Genomic DNA, 17,551 nt, shown 5'->3' with positions numbered 1-17,551 from the left:
GGAGTCCATGGGTTGGAGAAAACGACATGGGAGCACCTGCCCAGAGGGCGCACAGGGCTGAAGCGGGGACTCAAAAGGCGATAGAAGGAGTACTAGTGGTCCAGAGTCTGGGCCTGGGCCCTGCTTCCCCATGGGCATGCCAGGCTCTGGCCAGTCAGCCCTTCAGGGACTCCAAGACACCAGCACAGAATTGTTCCCAAGACCATCCAGCAGCCGTGCCCCCAGCCATTCTCCCCTAAGGTCTGAGAGCTCTAAGGACACTGTGAGGGGACAGTGTGCCTCAGGGTCTGCGTGGCTCTGCGACCTGGCCAGAGTGTGTGTGTGTCTGTGCAGGATGTCTGTAGAATCAGAATAAGACCCCAAGACCTTCACCAGTATCCATGCTCAGCAAGTGATCACCATTCTGTCCTCACCTTGGCTCCCACATATGCCCCTTTTCCCATCCTGACCATGCTACCCACCTTGACTCCCACACACGTCCCATCCTGCCCACATTGTCCCATGATGCCCATCTCTGATCCCACACATGCTTGCCTGTCCCCACCCTGTGTGACGCTGGTGTCCTTGACAGGCTGATGTGATCAAGGAGGCCTTGCACATTTAATGTGGTGGGCAGAAGTGGCAGAAGTCAGCCGGCCCTGGGCTGTTTTGCACATTGGATCTATGCAAGGACTGCACCGGGGGTTAGAGCAATGCGAGGCATAGATAGATGTTGAGGTGAGTGTGTGTGTTTGGGCACTGGCCCTGTGTCACTGCATCTCAGGTCACCTTCTTTCCCCTAACCCTTCAGACTCCACAGTGCACTCCTTGGAGGGCCTGTGGGCCATATTGGCAGGGTCTGGGCCTTCCTGTGTCTGCTCAAGGGCTTCAGGGGCCTCCTGGGCAGCCCTGCCACAAAGCCAGTAAATGGGTCCTTTGACTCGGAAATGGTACCATGGTACCAGCCCCACAGTGTAGGTGTCATGCTGCCAGCTCCGTGGGGCTCCCTGGAGCAGGTGCATGTGGCAGGTCAACAGTAGCCTTGTTGGCTCTCCTCCAGCCTTCACAGCTTCAGTGCCCAGGGGCCAGCCTCCTCCTGGGGTTATATGTGGTTGGCAGATTGAGAAGTTGTGTTGGGGATGAGCGGGCCTGGTAGGGCCATGCCAATGACCCAGGCAGCCCCAATTCCACATGTTGGCCTGGGGACTGTGTTCCTCTTCCCCCAGGCCAGGCAGCCCACCTCTGCTAAGGGTGGGTGTGTGCTGTGTCCACCCTTCTCCAGGGCTGCCTCGGTCCTCCTACCTCCTTACTCCACATAGCTGTGCTCTCCTTTCTCCCTTGCCCTTGTAGGCCAGGCGGGTTTCCCAATTCCAGAGCTCATGGGTGAATTATAGCAATCGGACATCAGGCTGAGAAAGACTGTCAAGGCCTTCTCTAGCCCCCTGGCCCTGTCTTACCATCAGCTTGCAAATGGCCTGTAGGAATGGCTGTGTTGGACATGAGCTTTTGAGAGTGTGGGACCAGGCCTGCTTCCTTCAGCTGCCTCCACCTTCTCAGCTTCCCCTGGAAGACCTCAGCAGGACATCAGGGCAGGACCAGAGGTAGGGTCAGTGAGAGGGGGCAGGCATGAAAGGGCAGAGAAGAGAGCAGAGACCCCGGCAGGGCTTGGACAGGCAGGAGTGTGGTCTTGAGAGGGGCCTCCAGCTTGTTTCTAAGATGCACTTTTATTCTGAGAGAGGTGGGCATGAGCCTGCTCAGCAAGCAGTGGGATGCCTTGCTTGTTCTGGGGACTCTCCCTTCTTGGCTTGGCAGAGGCCCTGGGCTGCCTAGAAAGCAGTACAATTCTGGTCCATAGATTCCCACAGATGGGGTCTGAGACATTCCCGGTTGCCAGTCCCTCTCTGGGGTCCTGTGAGTCCTGCAGGATCCAACTGACTCCACTCAGAAGCCAATAGCAGACAGGCTGCTATCTCCAAACCTAGAAGACTTGGAAGATACAGGGTGATGCTGGGATGCTGGACACGTGAACGTGGACGTATGTGGAGGTGACCTGATCCCTGTCTCCTCTGCAACACTGACTTGCATGAAGTTTGGCCCAAATCCCTTCTCAATGTCTGTTCATCAATGGCTGCCTGGTGCCCTGCTCCCACACAAGGCCTCCTACCACCCCCATTGTCACCCCACTACTCAAGGACTCTGGTCCACACTGATCTAGACTGTGGCACAGCTGCTGGGTCCTCCTCTGTTTGGCTGAGCTGCCTCTGCTCCTTCCTCCTGGAATGCTGGCCCTGAGCCCCCTGAAGAGGCGTGCTGCTGTCAGCCTCCTTGTGGCTGGCCATGTGTCCCCTGTCCCGGATCCCTCTCCTGAGCAGCATCTTCACTTTCCCAGCATGGGCCCAGCCCACCACAAACGGTAAGGGCAGGAGACTGCACGTGTCAAAATATCACCCTGAGTCTCAAGTATGTGCAATTAGTAGATGCTCATCCAAAATAATAAGATCAAAGGGAAAAAACCCAGCACAAGCCACAAAAAAGCGTTCTTATTTATTTTATTTTCCCCATTATTTGAAACTTACACACTATCACTAAAATAATTTCTTTCATAGAAAGAAAAGAAAAAAAAGGTAACACATCTGTTTGTCAAACTCCAGTGATAGCAGCATCGGAAATGAAATTAAGACCCAGAATGAACAATTCCAGGCCGAAGACGTTCCTGGCACATGGTCTCTTCTAGCCTTCAACTCCCCTTCCTGGCTGTGTCCCCTCCCTTACCTGGAGGGTGGGGACATTTCACAGTGGCAGAGACAAAGGAGAGTTCTCTGTGGACAGCCCCTGGGCACCAGCTGGATGGGTCCAGTGTCCTCTCACTCCCAGCCCAGGCAGAGACTTCAAAAGCTCCTGGATGTTGGCTGGTGGCAGGCAGGTTTGGACACCTTGGCCTCAACAGCAGGGTGGAGGGTTCAGTGCTGGCCATGTGGGGATGGGAGGGAGACTGCCGTGGCTGTGGATCCTCTGTCTAAGGCAGGGTCTGCACTGATGCCCCCACAGTTTTCACAGAACTCATCTCTGAGTGGCCTTGGGGGCTGGGCATAGCCCAGATCAGAACAGGAACTTCAGTGGGCTGGGAACAGTGGCACATTTCCTGGAAGAGGCCTGGGATTGGAGGCCAGGCCAGAGGCAGGCCTCAGTGGGAAGAGGCTCAGGGATTCAGACCCCGCTCCCCAGCCACCCTCTACCAAGTTAGTTCTCCCAGGTCTGAGCTGGGTTCTCAGGGTTGGAGGGCGAGGGGACGCGGGAGACTTTCCTCCAGAGGGGTCCCAGTGGGGAGAGTGGGAGTCCCTAGGTGGAGAGAGAGGTGCACAGGGGTTGGAGAAAAGCTCCCAGATTCCAGAAGCATGGAAATGGGGATCCAGTACCGCCCGCGGGGTCTCTGCAGCTCACTTATCAGGGGATGCGCTTTGCTCAGCAGGCAGGAGAGAAGGGTAGTGGGCCCTCAGGAGCCCCGCCACACAGGAAAAGCCCCACCCTCAGAGAGGAGCCCCGCCCCATCCAAAGTCCCACCCACGGGAGGCCCCCTCCAGTCAGGAACTCCACTTAAACCGGAAAAAGCCCCTTCTCCAGGGGCCCAGTTCCTGCAGGTCCCTCCCTTCAAGCTGGGCCTGGGACAGCAGCTCCACTCCAGGGAGAAACCGGTTCCGAAGTCCCGCCCCTTTCAGAGCCTGGCTCTACTGGAAGGGGCTCCACCCAGTCAAGCAACCTCTACTCATTCACCAGCCCCACCTGTCCAAGAAGTAACTCCACCTGCCCCTGTCTAAGCCCTGCTCTGTCAGAGAGGAGCCCACCTCCAGGTGGGGGTCGGGCCCCAGTGGGAGCCCTGTCCCGCGGTCTCGGGAGAGCTGCCTATTTGCAGGTGTGCACGTCGTAGACGCGTGCACACTCCTGGCAGCTGACATAGCAGCACCAGTGGAACACGCAATGGCATTTCTCCCTGCGCCGCTCGGTGCGCGCATTGTGGCCACGGCCGCAGCATAGCAGGTCGCAGCCGTCAATGCCATGCGAGCTCACGTTGCATGTGCGGTCGCGCGTGCCAAAGGAGCCGGTCTCCGGGTTGGGCTCACAGAAATTGGGCGAGGCCTCGTAGTAGACCAGGTCACGCTCCGTGGGCACCTTGAAGTAGGTGTAGCGCGGCCGCAGGGTCTCCACCCAGCCGCGCGACTCGCGGTGCTTCTCCACCACCATCTCAGAGGCGCTGTCATACTTGTCCTTGAGAAAGTCACCAATGGTGCGGAAGTCGGGCTGCGACCACCAGCAGGTCTTCACCTCGCAGCTGCCCGACAAACCGTGACACTTGCACTTGAGGTGCATATGACTGGCAATGGCCTGCAGAAGTGCCCATGTGAGTCAGGGTCTGCTCAATCCCCTGCTGCTTCTCTCCCTGCTCTTTGCCTGCAGCCCACCTGCTCCATAAAGCCCCCGGGGCCCTTCGTGCTCCCCCAGCACCACCACCTTCCCTATAGCAACTAGTGCTCCAGCCCAGAGGTCTGTCCTGCCAGATCCAAAGGCCTCTAAGTCACAGGACCTGAGAGGCTTCCTTTCTGTGTATGTTCTGTGGGTGTGATGGGGAACATTAAAATCATAAGTGTCATGGTCTGTGGATGCCAGAAGGAAGACCTTTATCCAAAGAGGGAGAATTGGAGGGCTGCCCAGAATAGTTGCTTGAGGGCTGGGAGTTTTGAGTAGGAACCCTGGGAGTGATCCCTTATGGACTCAGGGAGGCCTTGGGGGCCTGAGGACATTGGGCAGGGCCTGGATGAGGAGTGTGTTTGGTAATAGAAAATGTTTCCCTTCTCTGGGGAAAGGCAGGAGAGGTGGGACTTCAGGAGGACAGTGGGAACACAGCCTCCCTTTCCTTCTTTGGGGAAAGGGGTGTAGGTGAAGGCAAAGGGGCAGCTGGCATTCAGAACTGTCTATGGCGATACTGTTGACTGTGGTAGGACCTGGTCACTCATGACCCTCCAGATATGGCTAATCCTAATGGAGAAGTGCTGCATGTGCAAACCCAATGCTGGATTCCCAGGACTTAATGAAGAGAAGGATGTAGAGGATCACTTTCATGATTTGGGTATTGACTGCATTCATTCCTAACCTGACATGTCGGCTGCGTGGGGCTGCCGTGGTTTGGATGTGGTATCTCCCCCAAGGTTCATGTGCTGGGAGCTCGGTCCCCAGGGTGGCCCCCAGGGTGGTGATGTGAAGAGATAGTAAGACCTTTAAAAGGTGAGGCCTAAGTTGGACAAGAGAAATGACTTCTAATGTGACATGGTGAAGTGGGGGTAACTACGGTGTTGACCACAAAATGACCAGTGGAGAGGATTCTGAACATTCCCAGGACAAAGAAATGATCAACGTTTGAAGTGATAGAAATGTCAGTGACCTCGATCTGATCTTTACACACTGTATACATGTATTTAAATGTCACATTGTATCCCAAAATATGTGCAATTATTATATGTCAATTAAAAATAAAAATACACTTAAATAGAAAGAGGTGAGAAGGTATTAGCTCACTGGGGACACAGCCCCTGTTGTGTCTCCTACTGAGGGGCCTGCTCTTTGCAGAAATCCCAGGCAGAACAGAGGCCCTCTCCATGTGCCCCAAGAGCCATCACGTTCCTATGGAAGGATGGTACTCCTGTCAGACTCAAGGCTCCCAAAGCAGCAGCCTGTGATGTCCCTCCTTATGGACCCCCTTGGCTGATTCTACTTCTATAATGTCTATGATGAAGGAAGAAATTGAGAAAGTCCTTGTGGGCCCTGGTTAGTTCTTGTCAGAGGGTTTATAGAAAATCAAGCCTGGCCCTCCCTGCTCCCTGTCTCTCCATGAGATCTCTCCCTCTCACTTGTCCTCCCACCATGGTGCCATCTACCATGAGTAACTCAGCCAAGGGGGCTTTTCACAATGAGATGGAAATTTGGTTCTCTGTCTCATCACCCAACCACATTTCTCAACTCTCCCCCTCCCCAATCTAATAACTATAGCAGAATTTCAGTAAGATCAACATTTCTGCTGATGGTGTTAGCCTCATGTTAAATGTCATACTCCATGAAGCCATGTGGTGTATTATTTCTTTTCCCACATGACTTTTTCTCTTTGCTGTTATTATTGTATCTGTCATTGATTCATCCTCCAATTCTTCCTTAATTATCTAAATGCCTTCTTCAGGATGCTCATGCATCTATCAATTCTATAAATTTCATCTTCTTGGAGATATCTATTTTTGCCAGAAGATGACTTCTGGTAAATTTTGTAAAATATGTATGTCTGAAAACAAATATTTTCTACTGCATATGCTGTTTAATGTATAGTTTAGCTGGGTCTGAAACTCTTGGTTTAAACCATTTTGTCCCTCAGAGTTCTGAAGGTATTACCCTATTTTATTCTAACTTTCATTGTTGTTCTGAGAAGTCTGATCCAATTTTGATTCCTGATCTTTTGCATAAACCCAAATATTCTTCCTGAAAGTTAGTGGGCTTCAATATGTTGTAGGCTCTGAACTTCACATCAGTGAGTCTTGTGGGTCTTTCCTCCTTGCTGTTCAGCCACTGACAGTTCTGGGGAAACTTTCTGATTTTTTTTTTGGTGTGTGTTTGTGTGTATGTATGTATGTATGTGTGTGTGTGTGTGTGTGTGTGTGTGCGTATATATATATATATATATATATATATATATATATATATATATATATATGGGCTAAATTGCTCCTCTTTGTATTCATCTTTGTGTTTGTTGGAAAGACCTGCCACATTTTCTGTTCTTGCTTATCTTTCATCTCTTTGACTATTTTTGGCTCTTTCTGTCTTATGGGAAAGTGTCTTATTATCTTCCAAAATATATAGATAGATAGATAGATAGATAGATAGATAGATAGATAGATAGATAGTAAGTACCAGGAATTGAACTCAGGGGCACTTGATCACTGAGCCACATCCCAGCCCAATTTTGTATTTTATTTAGAGGCAGGGTCTCACTGAGTTGCTTAGCACCTCATTTTTTGCTGAGGCTGGCTTTGAACTTGCAATCTTCCTGTCTCCACCTCCCAAGTCACTGGGATTACAGACATGTGCTACCATGCCCGGCTAAGATATTCTGAATTTTAAAAATTCATATTTTATATTACAAATAGCTCTTTTTTCCCTCTGACTTTTATTTAAATTTACATCGTATTCCAATCTCATGGATATGGTGTATTGTTTCTCTGTAGATACTGACAGTTTTTTGAAGTTCTCTTCTCTCCTTACAATACTCTTTCCCTTAAGTTCTGTTCTTGTTCGTGTATTTTACTCTTAACTATTGTTGGTAGCAGAGGCTTTCTTTAGGTGTCTGGTTACCCCTGGCTGTCTGCACACACTGAGAGTGGTACACTGAGTAGCTTGCTGGAAATCCTCATGTGTGTGTGGGGTGCGTCAACTTTGATGCTCACTGAAGTACGATTGGCTGCCTTATTTTGTTAGGGACTCCCCCATGAGTATCTTAAGCCTTTTCTTCTGGGTGGGTTGGATTACCAGAGAGACTCTTCCATCTTCTTGCCTGAAGCTAATGAAGGTCCGCTCCTGTAACTGGGGTTTCAGGAGAGAGATGAAGGTCTGAACGTCACATGCGGACACTATTTTCATGTTGGCAACTCTCCCTCAGTTGTGCTTAGTGTCCCTCAGGCAGAGACCCCTGCTCACCCTTTTTGAAATACACCCCACACTCCTGCCACATAAAGAGGTTGCTCCTGGCTACAAGAAGCTAGACAGAGGGCTGGGGTTGTGGCTCAGCAGTAGAGCGCTCGCCTAGCATGTGTGAGGCCCTGGGTTCGATCCTCAGAACCACATAAAAATAAATAAATAAAGGTATTGGGTCCAGTTACAATTAAAAAATAAATATATATATAAAAAGAAGATGGACAATGGGAGCCAATGGGTATAAAATACTTTTAAAATAGACTTTCATTCCTGGGTCTACTAGATATGGAGTGTTCATGGTCTGGAAGTTTACTCTCTGAAAAGGGCGAGCAGTGAAAATAGCCCTCTGCACAAGAAAATTCAGGCGTCTGTCTTTCTTCCTGAAACCCTGAAGAAAACAGCAAGACCCTATTACCTCCAGGCAAAAGGTGGAAGCTTTCAACGTTTTGTTCTTGTCCTTTCCTCTTTTGTTTTTCACATTCTCATGAATATCTGCTTGCCCTTATCCATCCACCACCTGTCCTCCTGTCTTTGTCTCCCTCCCCTTGGTCACCTCGTGTGCATGTCCTGGTTGCAGACTCCCCTGCCTGGCTCTCTTTCTCCCTGGATGGCACAGGGGATCATGAAGGCCTCCCTCCTCCCGGTGAGCCACACACAGGTGGCCTCGCCATCCCATAGGCATGCAGGGGATGTTTGGAGCGCAGGTGGACAGTGCTGACCTTCAGGCATTGCTGAACAGGATGTGACAGACCTCCAGTCTGGGCACCGCAGGCGGCCCTCCCCCTGCCCGCTGTACTGCCCGACAGACGCTCGCCCTGCTGAGGAAGCCCCCACTGCCCCAGGACCCTTGATCCCGGGGACGTACCTGGCGACCGGCCTCATTGTTGTGGCGGTTCATGGCGGAGCGGGCATCGGGCCGGTTCTCCCGGGCATCAGCGAACTCTCGAGACACCATCCCGCCAAACTCGATGTCTTCGCTGCAGCCGCCCCACTTCCAGCCCTCGCCGGGCGCGCCCTGGTGGCGGCTGCTGCAGCCGCAGATGGCGGCCGAGCCCTCTGCGCACGAGCGCGTCACCGCGAAGGCCACGCCGGCGGAAGCAATCGCGTGGACAAAGGCCGACTCCCGTGTGGCTGCGGAGAGAGGAGGGACGGGGTCGGCGGGGCTGGCAGGAGGCTGGGGGAGGGCGCGCCGCCACCAGCCTAGGAGAGCGGGAGGAGCGCGCGGTTCTGGCGGCCTGGGTGGGGCGTCCTGCCCAGACCAGGTGGGGAAGCGTTTCCCGTTTTCTTCCAGTGGTTTGACATTTCAGGTCTCACGTTTGTCTTTGGTGTGGTTTAGTCTCCTTCCTCTGCAGGTGATCTCTAGTCCCCCAGCACCATCTATTGGAACGACTGTCCTTTCCCCAGTATGCGTTCTTGGCGCCTTGTTGAAAATCATCGGCTGTCAATATGTGGGTTTATTCCTGGGGTCTCTGCTCTGCTGCATTGTGTGGGTTTGTTTTCATGCCAATACCATGTTATCTGGGTTATTATCGCTCTGTAGTATGCGCAGTGAAAGACTGTTCAGTCCTTAAAAAGAGCGAATCCTGTCATTGGCCACATGGATGGAAATGGAGATCATCATGTTAAGCGAAATAAGCCAGGCACAGAAAGGCAAGTAGCACATGTTGTCACTCATATGTGGAAGCTGAAACATCTGTTCTCATAGAAGTGGACCAGAGGCTGGGACGGGAGGAAGAAGGGCATTAGGGAGAGGCTGGTCAAAATTGCAGTAAGACAGCAGGATGGCTCTGTATAATATATTGTTACAACTGCTTTATTTCAGTGCACAGAGGACTCGACAGCCACCACCAGAGCCATCCTGCTGTCTTACTGCAATTTTGACCAGCCTCTCTCTAATGCCCTTCTCCCTCCCGTTCCAGCCTCTGGTCCACTTCTATGAGAACAGATGTTTCAGCTTCCACATATGAGTGACAACATGTACAACAGGGTGAGCCCAGGGAGCAAAAGTCATCGAATATTTAAGCATAGCTAAGAGAGGGGCTGGGGATGAGTCTCAGCTATAGAACATTTGTCTGATATGCATGAGGACCTGGGTTTCGATTCCCCAGGTTGAGAGGGGAGCTAAAAGAGAGGATTTTAAATGTTTTTACTACAAAAAATGATAAATATTTAAGGTGATGGATATGCCAAAAGCCCTGGTTTGAACATTAAATGATGTATTTGTGTATCATAAATATGTGAAATTTTAAAAAGTGCACAAGGGTCTACAAGCACATGCTCAACACTCCTTGGCAAGGAGCAGTGCAAACCAGAATCAACAGAAGCTCCACTTATAGCAAGAAACAGTTGGAGTTGCAGAGTCAGAGAACAGCAAGGAGGAGGCGGTGACACAGTGTGTCCCTTGGAGAGCATGCTGGCAGCAACTCCAGAAGCTAGGCATATTCCCATCAAGTCACTGGGTCCCTCCCCTAGAGAAGCCCACAACTGCACTAAGACAAGACAAAGATAACAGCAGTGCTCTTGTGACAGCCTCAAATGGGAGGCATCCAAATGTCCATCAACAGGTAGATAGATGAAAAGCCATGGCATGTCCATCCCACGGAATTCAATTAGCAATTCAGTAGCTCCCTTATCAGAGGTTTCAGTTACCCATGGTCAACCACAGTCTGAAAATATTAAGTGGAAATTTTCAGAAATAAACAAGTCATAGCTTGGTACGGTAGTACATGCTGAAATCCCAGAGGCTCAGGAAACTGAAGCAGGAGGATTGCAAGTTCAAGACCAGCCCTGGGCAACTTAGCACGCTGCTGACTCAAATTGAAATATAAAAAGGGCTAGGGATGTAGCTTAGTGGGAAAGCAACCCTGGGTTCAATCCCAAGTGTGTGTGCGCACGCGCGCGCACACACACACCACAAAAAAAAAAAAAAAAAAAAAAGAAGAAGAAGAAGAAGGAAAGATAGGAAGAAAGAACTCACCAGTTTAAACAACACAGTGGTCTGAGTAGTGTGAAGAAATCTCACAGGAGCCTGCTTAGTCCTGCGAGGGTGTGAGTCATCCCTTCCTCCAGTGAAACCACCGTGTACACATTACCCATCTATTAGTTACTCAGTAGCTACCGTGGTTATCAGACTGACAGTTGCAATATCACAATGCTGTGTTCAAGGTACCCTTGTTTACCTAATAATGGCCCCAAAGTGCAAGAGCAGTGAAGCTGGCAATTTGGATATGCCAAAGAGAAGGCATTTATTAAATGCCTCTTGTATGTGAAAAGGAGCAAGTTCTCAATCTGAAGAAAAGGAAAGGAAAGAAAGAGTATGCTGAGGTTGCTAAGAAGAAGGAAAAAGAAACACATGGTAACTTTCCTGTAATATCTCAGACTGCAGAAAAATATGAAGTCCACAGCTCATAAAGGAAAACTTACCAATATGTTGAGAGAGACCACATTTGCTTAACTTCTGTATAGTGTATTGTTACAAACTGCTTTATTTCAGCATTAGTTGTTAATATCTTACTGTACCTTACTGAAACATGAAATGTCATCACAGGTTTATAAGTTTATACAGGAAAAAAAAAGCATGGTTTAGAGAGGGCATGGTACCATCCATGGTTTCAGCATCCACTGGGGGTCTTGCAGTGTATCCCTGTGGATAAGTAGTAACTAATGTAACAGGACCTCAAAATAATCATGGGGCTGCAAGAAGGCAGCAAAACAGAAGTTACCTGGTCCTGGGCTTGGGGCCCATGTGGAGACCACCACCCTGCCCCCCAGTGCAACTCTTGTTCTGCCTGTGGCAACCTGCTCTCACCGTTCCCTCTGCCACCCCTCACTCCAGGAACCTGCAAGGCCCAGGTGTAGGGCTGCCTCTTCTGGAACTGTCTCAAGGCCAGTGGCCTGCAGTGCATACTCTGCCTGTGCCAGTTCCACTGCCCCCCAGCCTGGGCCCATGGCCACTGAGGGCTACAGGGAATATATGCTGGCCGCTATTGGCTCATGTGTAATGTTGGAGCTGCCTAGTGTTCTGTGATTCTTCCTACAAACAGGGAAACTGAGGCTGAAGAGGAAAGTGGTGGTATTTTTGTGGAAGGGCAGTTGAGGAGGGCTGGAGTTTGTGAGAAGGTTGTCAGTGTGGGGGGCTGGGATTCAAGGGAGGCAGATGGCCTTCAGATAGCCTGGGCTTGGAGATGCAGGAATGAGTGGTACCTCTGTTCCTGAGTGCATGCAGCCTCTGCTGCCAGGTATCCAGTCACTGCCTGCTGGGTGGGGGGGATGTGGGCCCTGTGGTCCATGGAGGTCACTCTCTTCTCCATCTGCCATCTGATGTAGGTGTGCTAAGCGCCTGCTGTATGTTAAGCATGGCATTCTGAGTGGGAGAAAGTGCCAGAGCAAGATGAAAGAGAATCTGACCTACTGATTAGCAGGGATTATATGAACCTAGCTAAAAAATGCTCTGGGCTTCCAGTGCCACAGGCCTAGGTCTCTGGGGGCTCACACACCCTTGCACGGTTTCTTAGTGTTTCTGCTATGGTCCTACAGGGACCTTTTCTTATCTCTCTCTCCTTGATGCCCTGGGCTGTCAGGAGGAAGAAGAGAGCAGGAGACCTCCCTCAGTGGGACAGGAAGGGGTGTGGAGGGTCTCTTGGGCAGGCTTCTCCTGGGCAGATGTTCCCTCAGGCCCCTTGGGGTTGGAAGGCTGTGACCTCCTTAATTCCATCAGGACACCCAGGAGCTCTGTCCCAGGGCAAGCAGGTAGGTTGCAGGGCTGCTTCTACACCTTCTGCAGCTCAGTCCTGGGAGAGAAGCCCCATAGCTTCGTGTGCCCCAAAGCCCAGGCAGGCAGGGCACGGGAGCAGTAAGCAGGCACCCACACACTGCAAGCCTGAGCACATGTCCACGTGTCCATCACCTGAAGCACACTTTCTCCCAATCTGAGGATTCACAAACCAGAAAGTGTTTTGGATGGTGGCTTCCTGCCAACTTTCCCCTGGCTGACTGGTCACAGCCTCCCTGGGTCCCTCTGGGTGACCTGGTGACCCTTTCCATGGTTTTGCACACACTCCCTGGATGACCCTTTATAGGCCCCAGCTGCTCTTCTACCCTTCCTAGGGCTCTACCAAGAGCCTGGACAGCCCCTGCATTCAGCCAGGAGCCCAGAAAGGAACTCTCTACTCTCCCAAGTGGGCCCTGGGGTCTCCCAGTCTCTTCCACCCTTCTAGGCCCTTCTCTGTGAGACTGTTTCCCACCTGGATCCCAAAGAGTTTCCTAATTGGGCTTGGCATCCCCAGTTCCATATAACTCCTCTGTCACACACACATGTATGTATACACACACACACACACACACACACACATGCACACCTGCCCCACAAGCCAAGTTCTTTGTATAAAGCCAAATGACAGTGTGGCACTTCCCAAGATTTGCAAGGCTACTCCTTGCGTGACCCTGCTTTTCCATCTGTTGCTGCTCCCCGTTCTTCCTTGGCTTAGGCTGTGCCTGCCACAGTCCTATCTATTCTATGGGGCAGCAGCCAGGATCCTGGATGTTGTCTGTAGCTGGTATGGCCCCTAAGAGCCTCCAGGTCTCCCAGCTGGGGGGTGCCCCCTACACCAGCCTCCACTGCTCCTCAACTGGACCTGCGCTGCTCCTGTGATGTGTCCCCAGCCTGGACACTTCCTAGGGCAGGGATTGTGTCTTGCTCACCTTTCATTTCCAGTTTGGAGAACAAGACTATTCAAAGTTTGTGGGGCCAGAGGAAAGGGTAGGAGCCCTGGGGTAGGCAGCGAGCCTACCTTCAGCAGGCCAGCTCCTGCTGCTCTAAGGCACCCAGGCTAATGGCACTGGGTGAGCCATGTCCTCTGGTGGACCCAGGATAGTCCCTCTGCCAGGTGGCCATTTCCTTGCACCTTCCCAAGGTCCTCCTGTTTTCCTTTCCTCATATGAATCCTCAGTTCACAAACAGGCCTGGAGTGGCCTTTCCCAGGCCCTAAGGCACTGAGTAGGTAGATGCCAGTATATGCCAGACACCAGCCACTTCTCTCCTGCCTCCATTCTACAGAGACCCCTCCTTAATCTATCTCTATTTATTTTTAAAAATTTTATCTTATTTATTTATTTATTTACTTGTGGTACAGGGGATTAAACCCAGGGGTGCTCTACTACTAAGCCATATGGCAGCTCTTTTATTTTTTGAGACAGGGTCTTTTTAAGTTGCCCAGGCTGGCCTTGAACTTGTGATACTCCTGTCCGGGCCTCCAGAGTCTCTGGGATTATAGGCTGGCTACCACACCTGGCCTTATCCTATCTTTCAAGGACCTAAAATGCTCCCTCCCTGTCCCTCTGGGGTAGGGGTTGGGCATACTTTCTTCTTAACCCTCTGGGACTGGCCTACCCTTCCTTGCTGTCACTGAGCCTAAGTTAGGAATTTTAAGCAAGTGGCCTGGGGGATTTTGCAACTTAGCTTTCCTGGCTGCCCCTCCCAGGGCAGCCCAGAGGGAGCATCTAACTGACCTCCTGGAGAAACACATTCGGCTTCTCCACCTGCCCTCTCTCACTCCAAGTTTTGCGGACCTTCTCCAGGCTGACACTCCAATTCCTGAATGCTCTGACCCAGACAAGAAAACCCGCTTTGTTGCAGGAGCTGTCTCCCAGCTGGTCCCTGCTCCCTGCCCTTCTCTGTCTTCTGAACAGACCCTGAGAGATAAGGAAAACCAGGGACCAGAGCTCTCTAGGCCTTGCCCCTGCCCTGCCCAGGATAAGGGCTGAGAGATCCCTGCTTATCAGAACTTAGGCAAATAACACAAGGCTGGCAGACACACTTGAGGGCAAGGGTGTGCAGGGGAGGGAGGGTGGAGCTCAGGACTTAAGACACAGCTAAGGAACTTCATTTTTGCTTGGCTTTGTCACCAGCAAATTGATCGGTGTTCTCTGCTGAGCCTCAGTTTCCTCTGATGTCAAATGAGGAGGTGAGGTTCCTTCCAGAAAATGTCAGGCTGGCCAAGCTGAGGAAGCCCTGAAACTGGCCTTCAACTGGCTCAGGAAGAAATGAGATGCCAGGGCTCTGCAAACAGGGTCAGACCACTAGGACAGAAATCCCCAGCTGCAAGGCCGTCATAGAAGCTGCAGGCCAGAGAAGTGTGTTCTGAAGTCACTAATCCCCAAGCAGCTCTCCACGACACTGATGGATCACAAAGAGAGACCTGTGGCCTGTGGCTGTGTGCTGGAGACCCTGCAGACACCCTAAGCAAGGGATGGCATCAGCATCCCAGCAATGGACAGGCACCATGGGATCCTGAGGGCACTGCTCCACCTTCAAGGAGCACAGCCTGCACCTAACTGTCAGAAGACCTCCCGTGAACCGAAATCCAGGGCCTTCCTAAAAATACCTGGCCATGTCCTCGGTGGTCCCAGGGTCAAGACAGGGGAGGGAGGGCAGAGGAGCCTGAGCAATGTGGTGACAAAAAGCAATGAAGGACCTGAGATGGGATTTTGGGACAGAAAAGGGAGTTCAGTAGAAAAGCAGTGACGTGAGTCAAGCCAGCTTACTTGGTAGACTGGAGTCCTGGCTTTGGTGGATGGTGCGTGGTTGTTCCTGTGTCAGCATCACGGAGCCAGACAAGGGCTCCGGGACTCCTGGTGTTCCTCCCGTCAGGCTTTTACAGATCGAGGACTATGTCAAAGTTGAAAGTCAGAAAACATCCTGAGGCTGCCCAGGAGAATGGCCCCAGGTGACATTCCGAAGCATAGGGACTGCTGATTTCACCCAGGGGTCGAGGGGCAGGCAGTCCTCTAGGGTTGGCAGCCCTCTGAGGTTGTGGCAGAATGCATGGGTGTGTCTGGGAAGGAGTGTGTGTTCCTGGAAAGAGCATCTGTTGCTATTATCAGATTTCCTCAGGGTGTTGCAATAAGCAGGTTGTCAATGAACCAGTCCAGAGTAATCTCCTTCCTGGAGTTGCTGGGGACAAGGCTTCATGAAGTCCCTGAGGAGGGCAAGGCTGCTGCCTTCATCACAGCCAAGTTCTTTGCCACAAATAACACCGTTGTTAGAAATTTCCGTTTCTGTTGGCACAACAGAGGTCTGTGGGTGGGTGTGGGGTGAAGCCATCAGCCAACACTCCAGAGGGCAGGAGACCTTTCCAGTCTGAGGTAAAATGCCTTATTTCAAATGGGCCACTCAAAGTCAAAGGAGGAGGGGTAGAGGCTGTGGGCTGAGGGACCAGGACACTTAGACTAATGCTGACATTTGGCCAAGTCACCCAGGGCAGAGCCTGGGTGAACATTTCAGGCTATAGAGAGTTTGTTCTGTTCAGACCCAAGATTCTTTCTACAATGTGGTCAGGTGTAGGGAAAGAGAAAAATAAGAGAAATATGTGGTAAATTGTTCCAAAATAGAAGTGAATGACACCTGGGGAAACCATCTTTGTCCAGCACTTGCTGTAGTTTCATTTAGCAAGTTCAAGCAAAGTATCAATTATCTATCCTTCCTTCCTTCTTTCCATTTTTTTAAAATCAACACACTCACCCATCCACCCTTCATCCACCATTCCCCACCCATCTATCTATATCCATCTATCATTCACTCCCCATCTATTCAATCCATCCACCATCCATCCATCTATCCATCAATTCACTCATCCATCCATCTGGCTACCATCCATCCAACCAACCAACCATCCAACTAACCAGCCATCTATCTATACGTTCTCCATCAATCACCCATTCATCCTATTCTCCAGCTTCCATCCACCCCCATCCACCCATCATCATCTATTCTATCCATTTTGTCTTCCAGATTCCATTCACCCAACTGCCATCCACTCACCAACCTACCATCCATCTGTCCATTCATTGATCTAGGATCTGAGAGTTCATTATGAGCAAGGTGCAGGGAAGCTCAAATCCAGCCACAGCCTGCACAGATAGAGCCCTCTCTGGGTCCTCCTCTGCCTCAGAATTCTTGGAGCACAGGACCTATCCCTGCTGAAACTGCCATTGCACAGGAATGGACCTTGGGGAGGTCCTGGCAGATGGTCATAGAAAGCACAGCAGATTAATCCACCAGCATCAGCACTTTACAACACCCCCCCTCACCCGGCCCACACAAGGGTCAGGATGGGCACCTGCTGCCCCAAATGCACCAAGCCTCTTCCTCAAGTTCTCTCAGTTTCCACCAGGGTCCTGTCTGGGGGTTCACTCTGAGCTGGGATGGGAGGACTCAGCGATGGAGTCCATCCTGGTTGGGGCCTCCAGGCCACTCTGGACATGGTCCTGGCTGCTCCAATCCTAGGTCACTTGGAAGCAACCAAACCATCCTTCCCATTTCGGTAGGAAGGGCTCGGTGGGCTTCCAGAACTCCCAACAGTGGGCACCCCTTCCCGGCCTAGTACTCCAGCTAGTCAGGTTGGCGGGAGGACCAGGCACTGCCAGGCAGACAGGAGCGGGCGGTGTGCCCCAGCGGGTGCGCGCTGGCGGCCGACGCCCTGGCGCCTCTTGTCCAAGCTGCCCACCTTCCCTCCTTCCCGCGGCCCCTCTCCAGGCCGCTGAGGAGCCTGGCGGCCCGGAGGGGGTGTCGCGGTGGCATTTGGTAATCACACGGCGGCACAAAAGGCCCAGGAGCCACCTGAGAGCGGAATGCGCCCGCGCCCCAGCGTGGCCGCGGCCCCTGACACCGCCCGGCGGCCCGCGCGGCCGGACGCCTTGCTGACCCGCTGGGGCTGATGAATCCGGCTTTGTGCCGCACTGTCACGCCGCGTTAGGCCCACAATGGCCGGCGATATTTTATATGAATTTCCCCCTGGCCGGTGATTAGGCGATCCTCGGCCAGTCATAGCAACCTGGAAGTATGCGC

At 51.8% G+C, this 17,551-nt stretch overlaps 1 protein-coding gene across 1 annotated transcript in view; it reads right to left on the bottom strand.

Annotated features, from left to right (window-relative positions):
• Positions 1-2,511: 2,511 nt before the first annotated feature.
• Wnt3a (Wnt family member 3A) overlaps positions 2,512-17,551 on the bottom strand; it is a 41,617-nt gene continuing 26,577 nt past the window's right edge. The window contains exons 3-4 of the mRNA XM_040272919.2: positions 8,573-8,838; positions 2,512-4,359 (exon numbers count right to left, since the gene is read on the bottom strand). Of these exons, the coding sequence (XP_040128853.1) occupies positions 3,880-4,359; positions 8,573-8,838 (746 nt within the window). The 3' untranslated portion in view covers positions 2,512-3,879. The remainder of the gene's footprint in view (positions 4,360-8,572; positions 8,839-17,551) is intronic.

This window comes from Ictidomys tridecemlineatus, chromosome 1, assembly GCF_052094955.1.
Source record: "Ictidomys tridecemlineatus isolate mIctTri1 chromosome 1, mIctTri1.hap1, whole genome shotgun sequence".
NCBI lineage: Eukaryota > Metazoa > Chordata > Mammalia > Rodentia > Sciuridae > Ictidomys > Ictidomys tridecemlineatus.
This window is presented reverse-complemented; position numbering and strand designations above follow the sequence as displayed.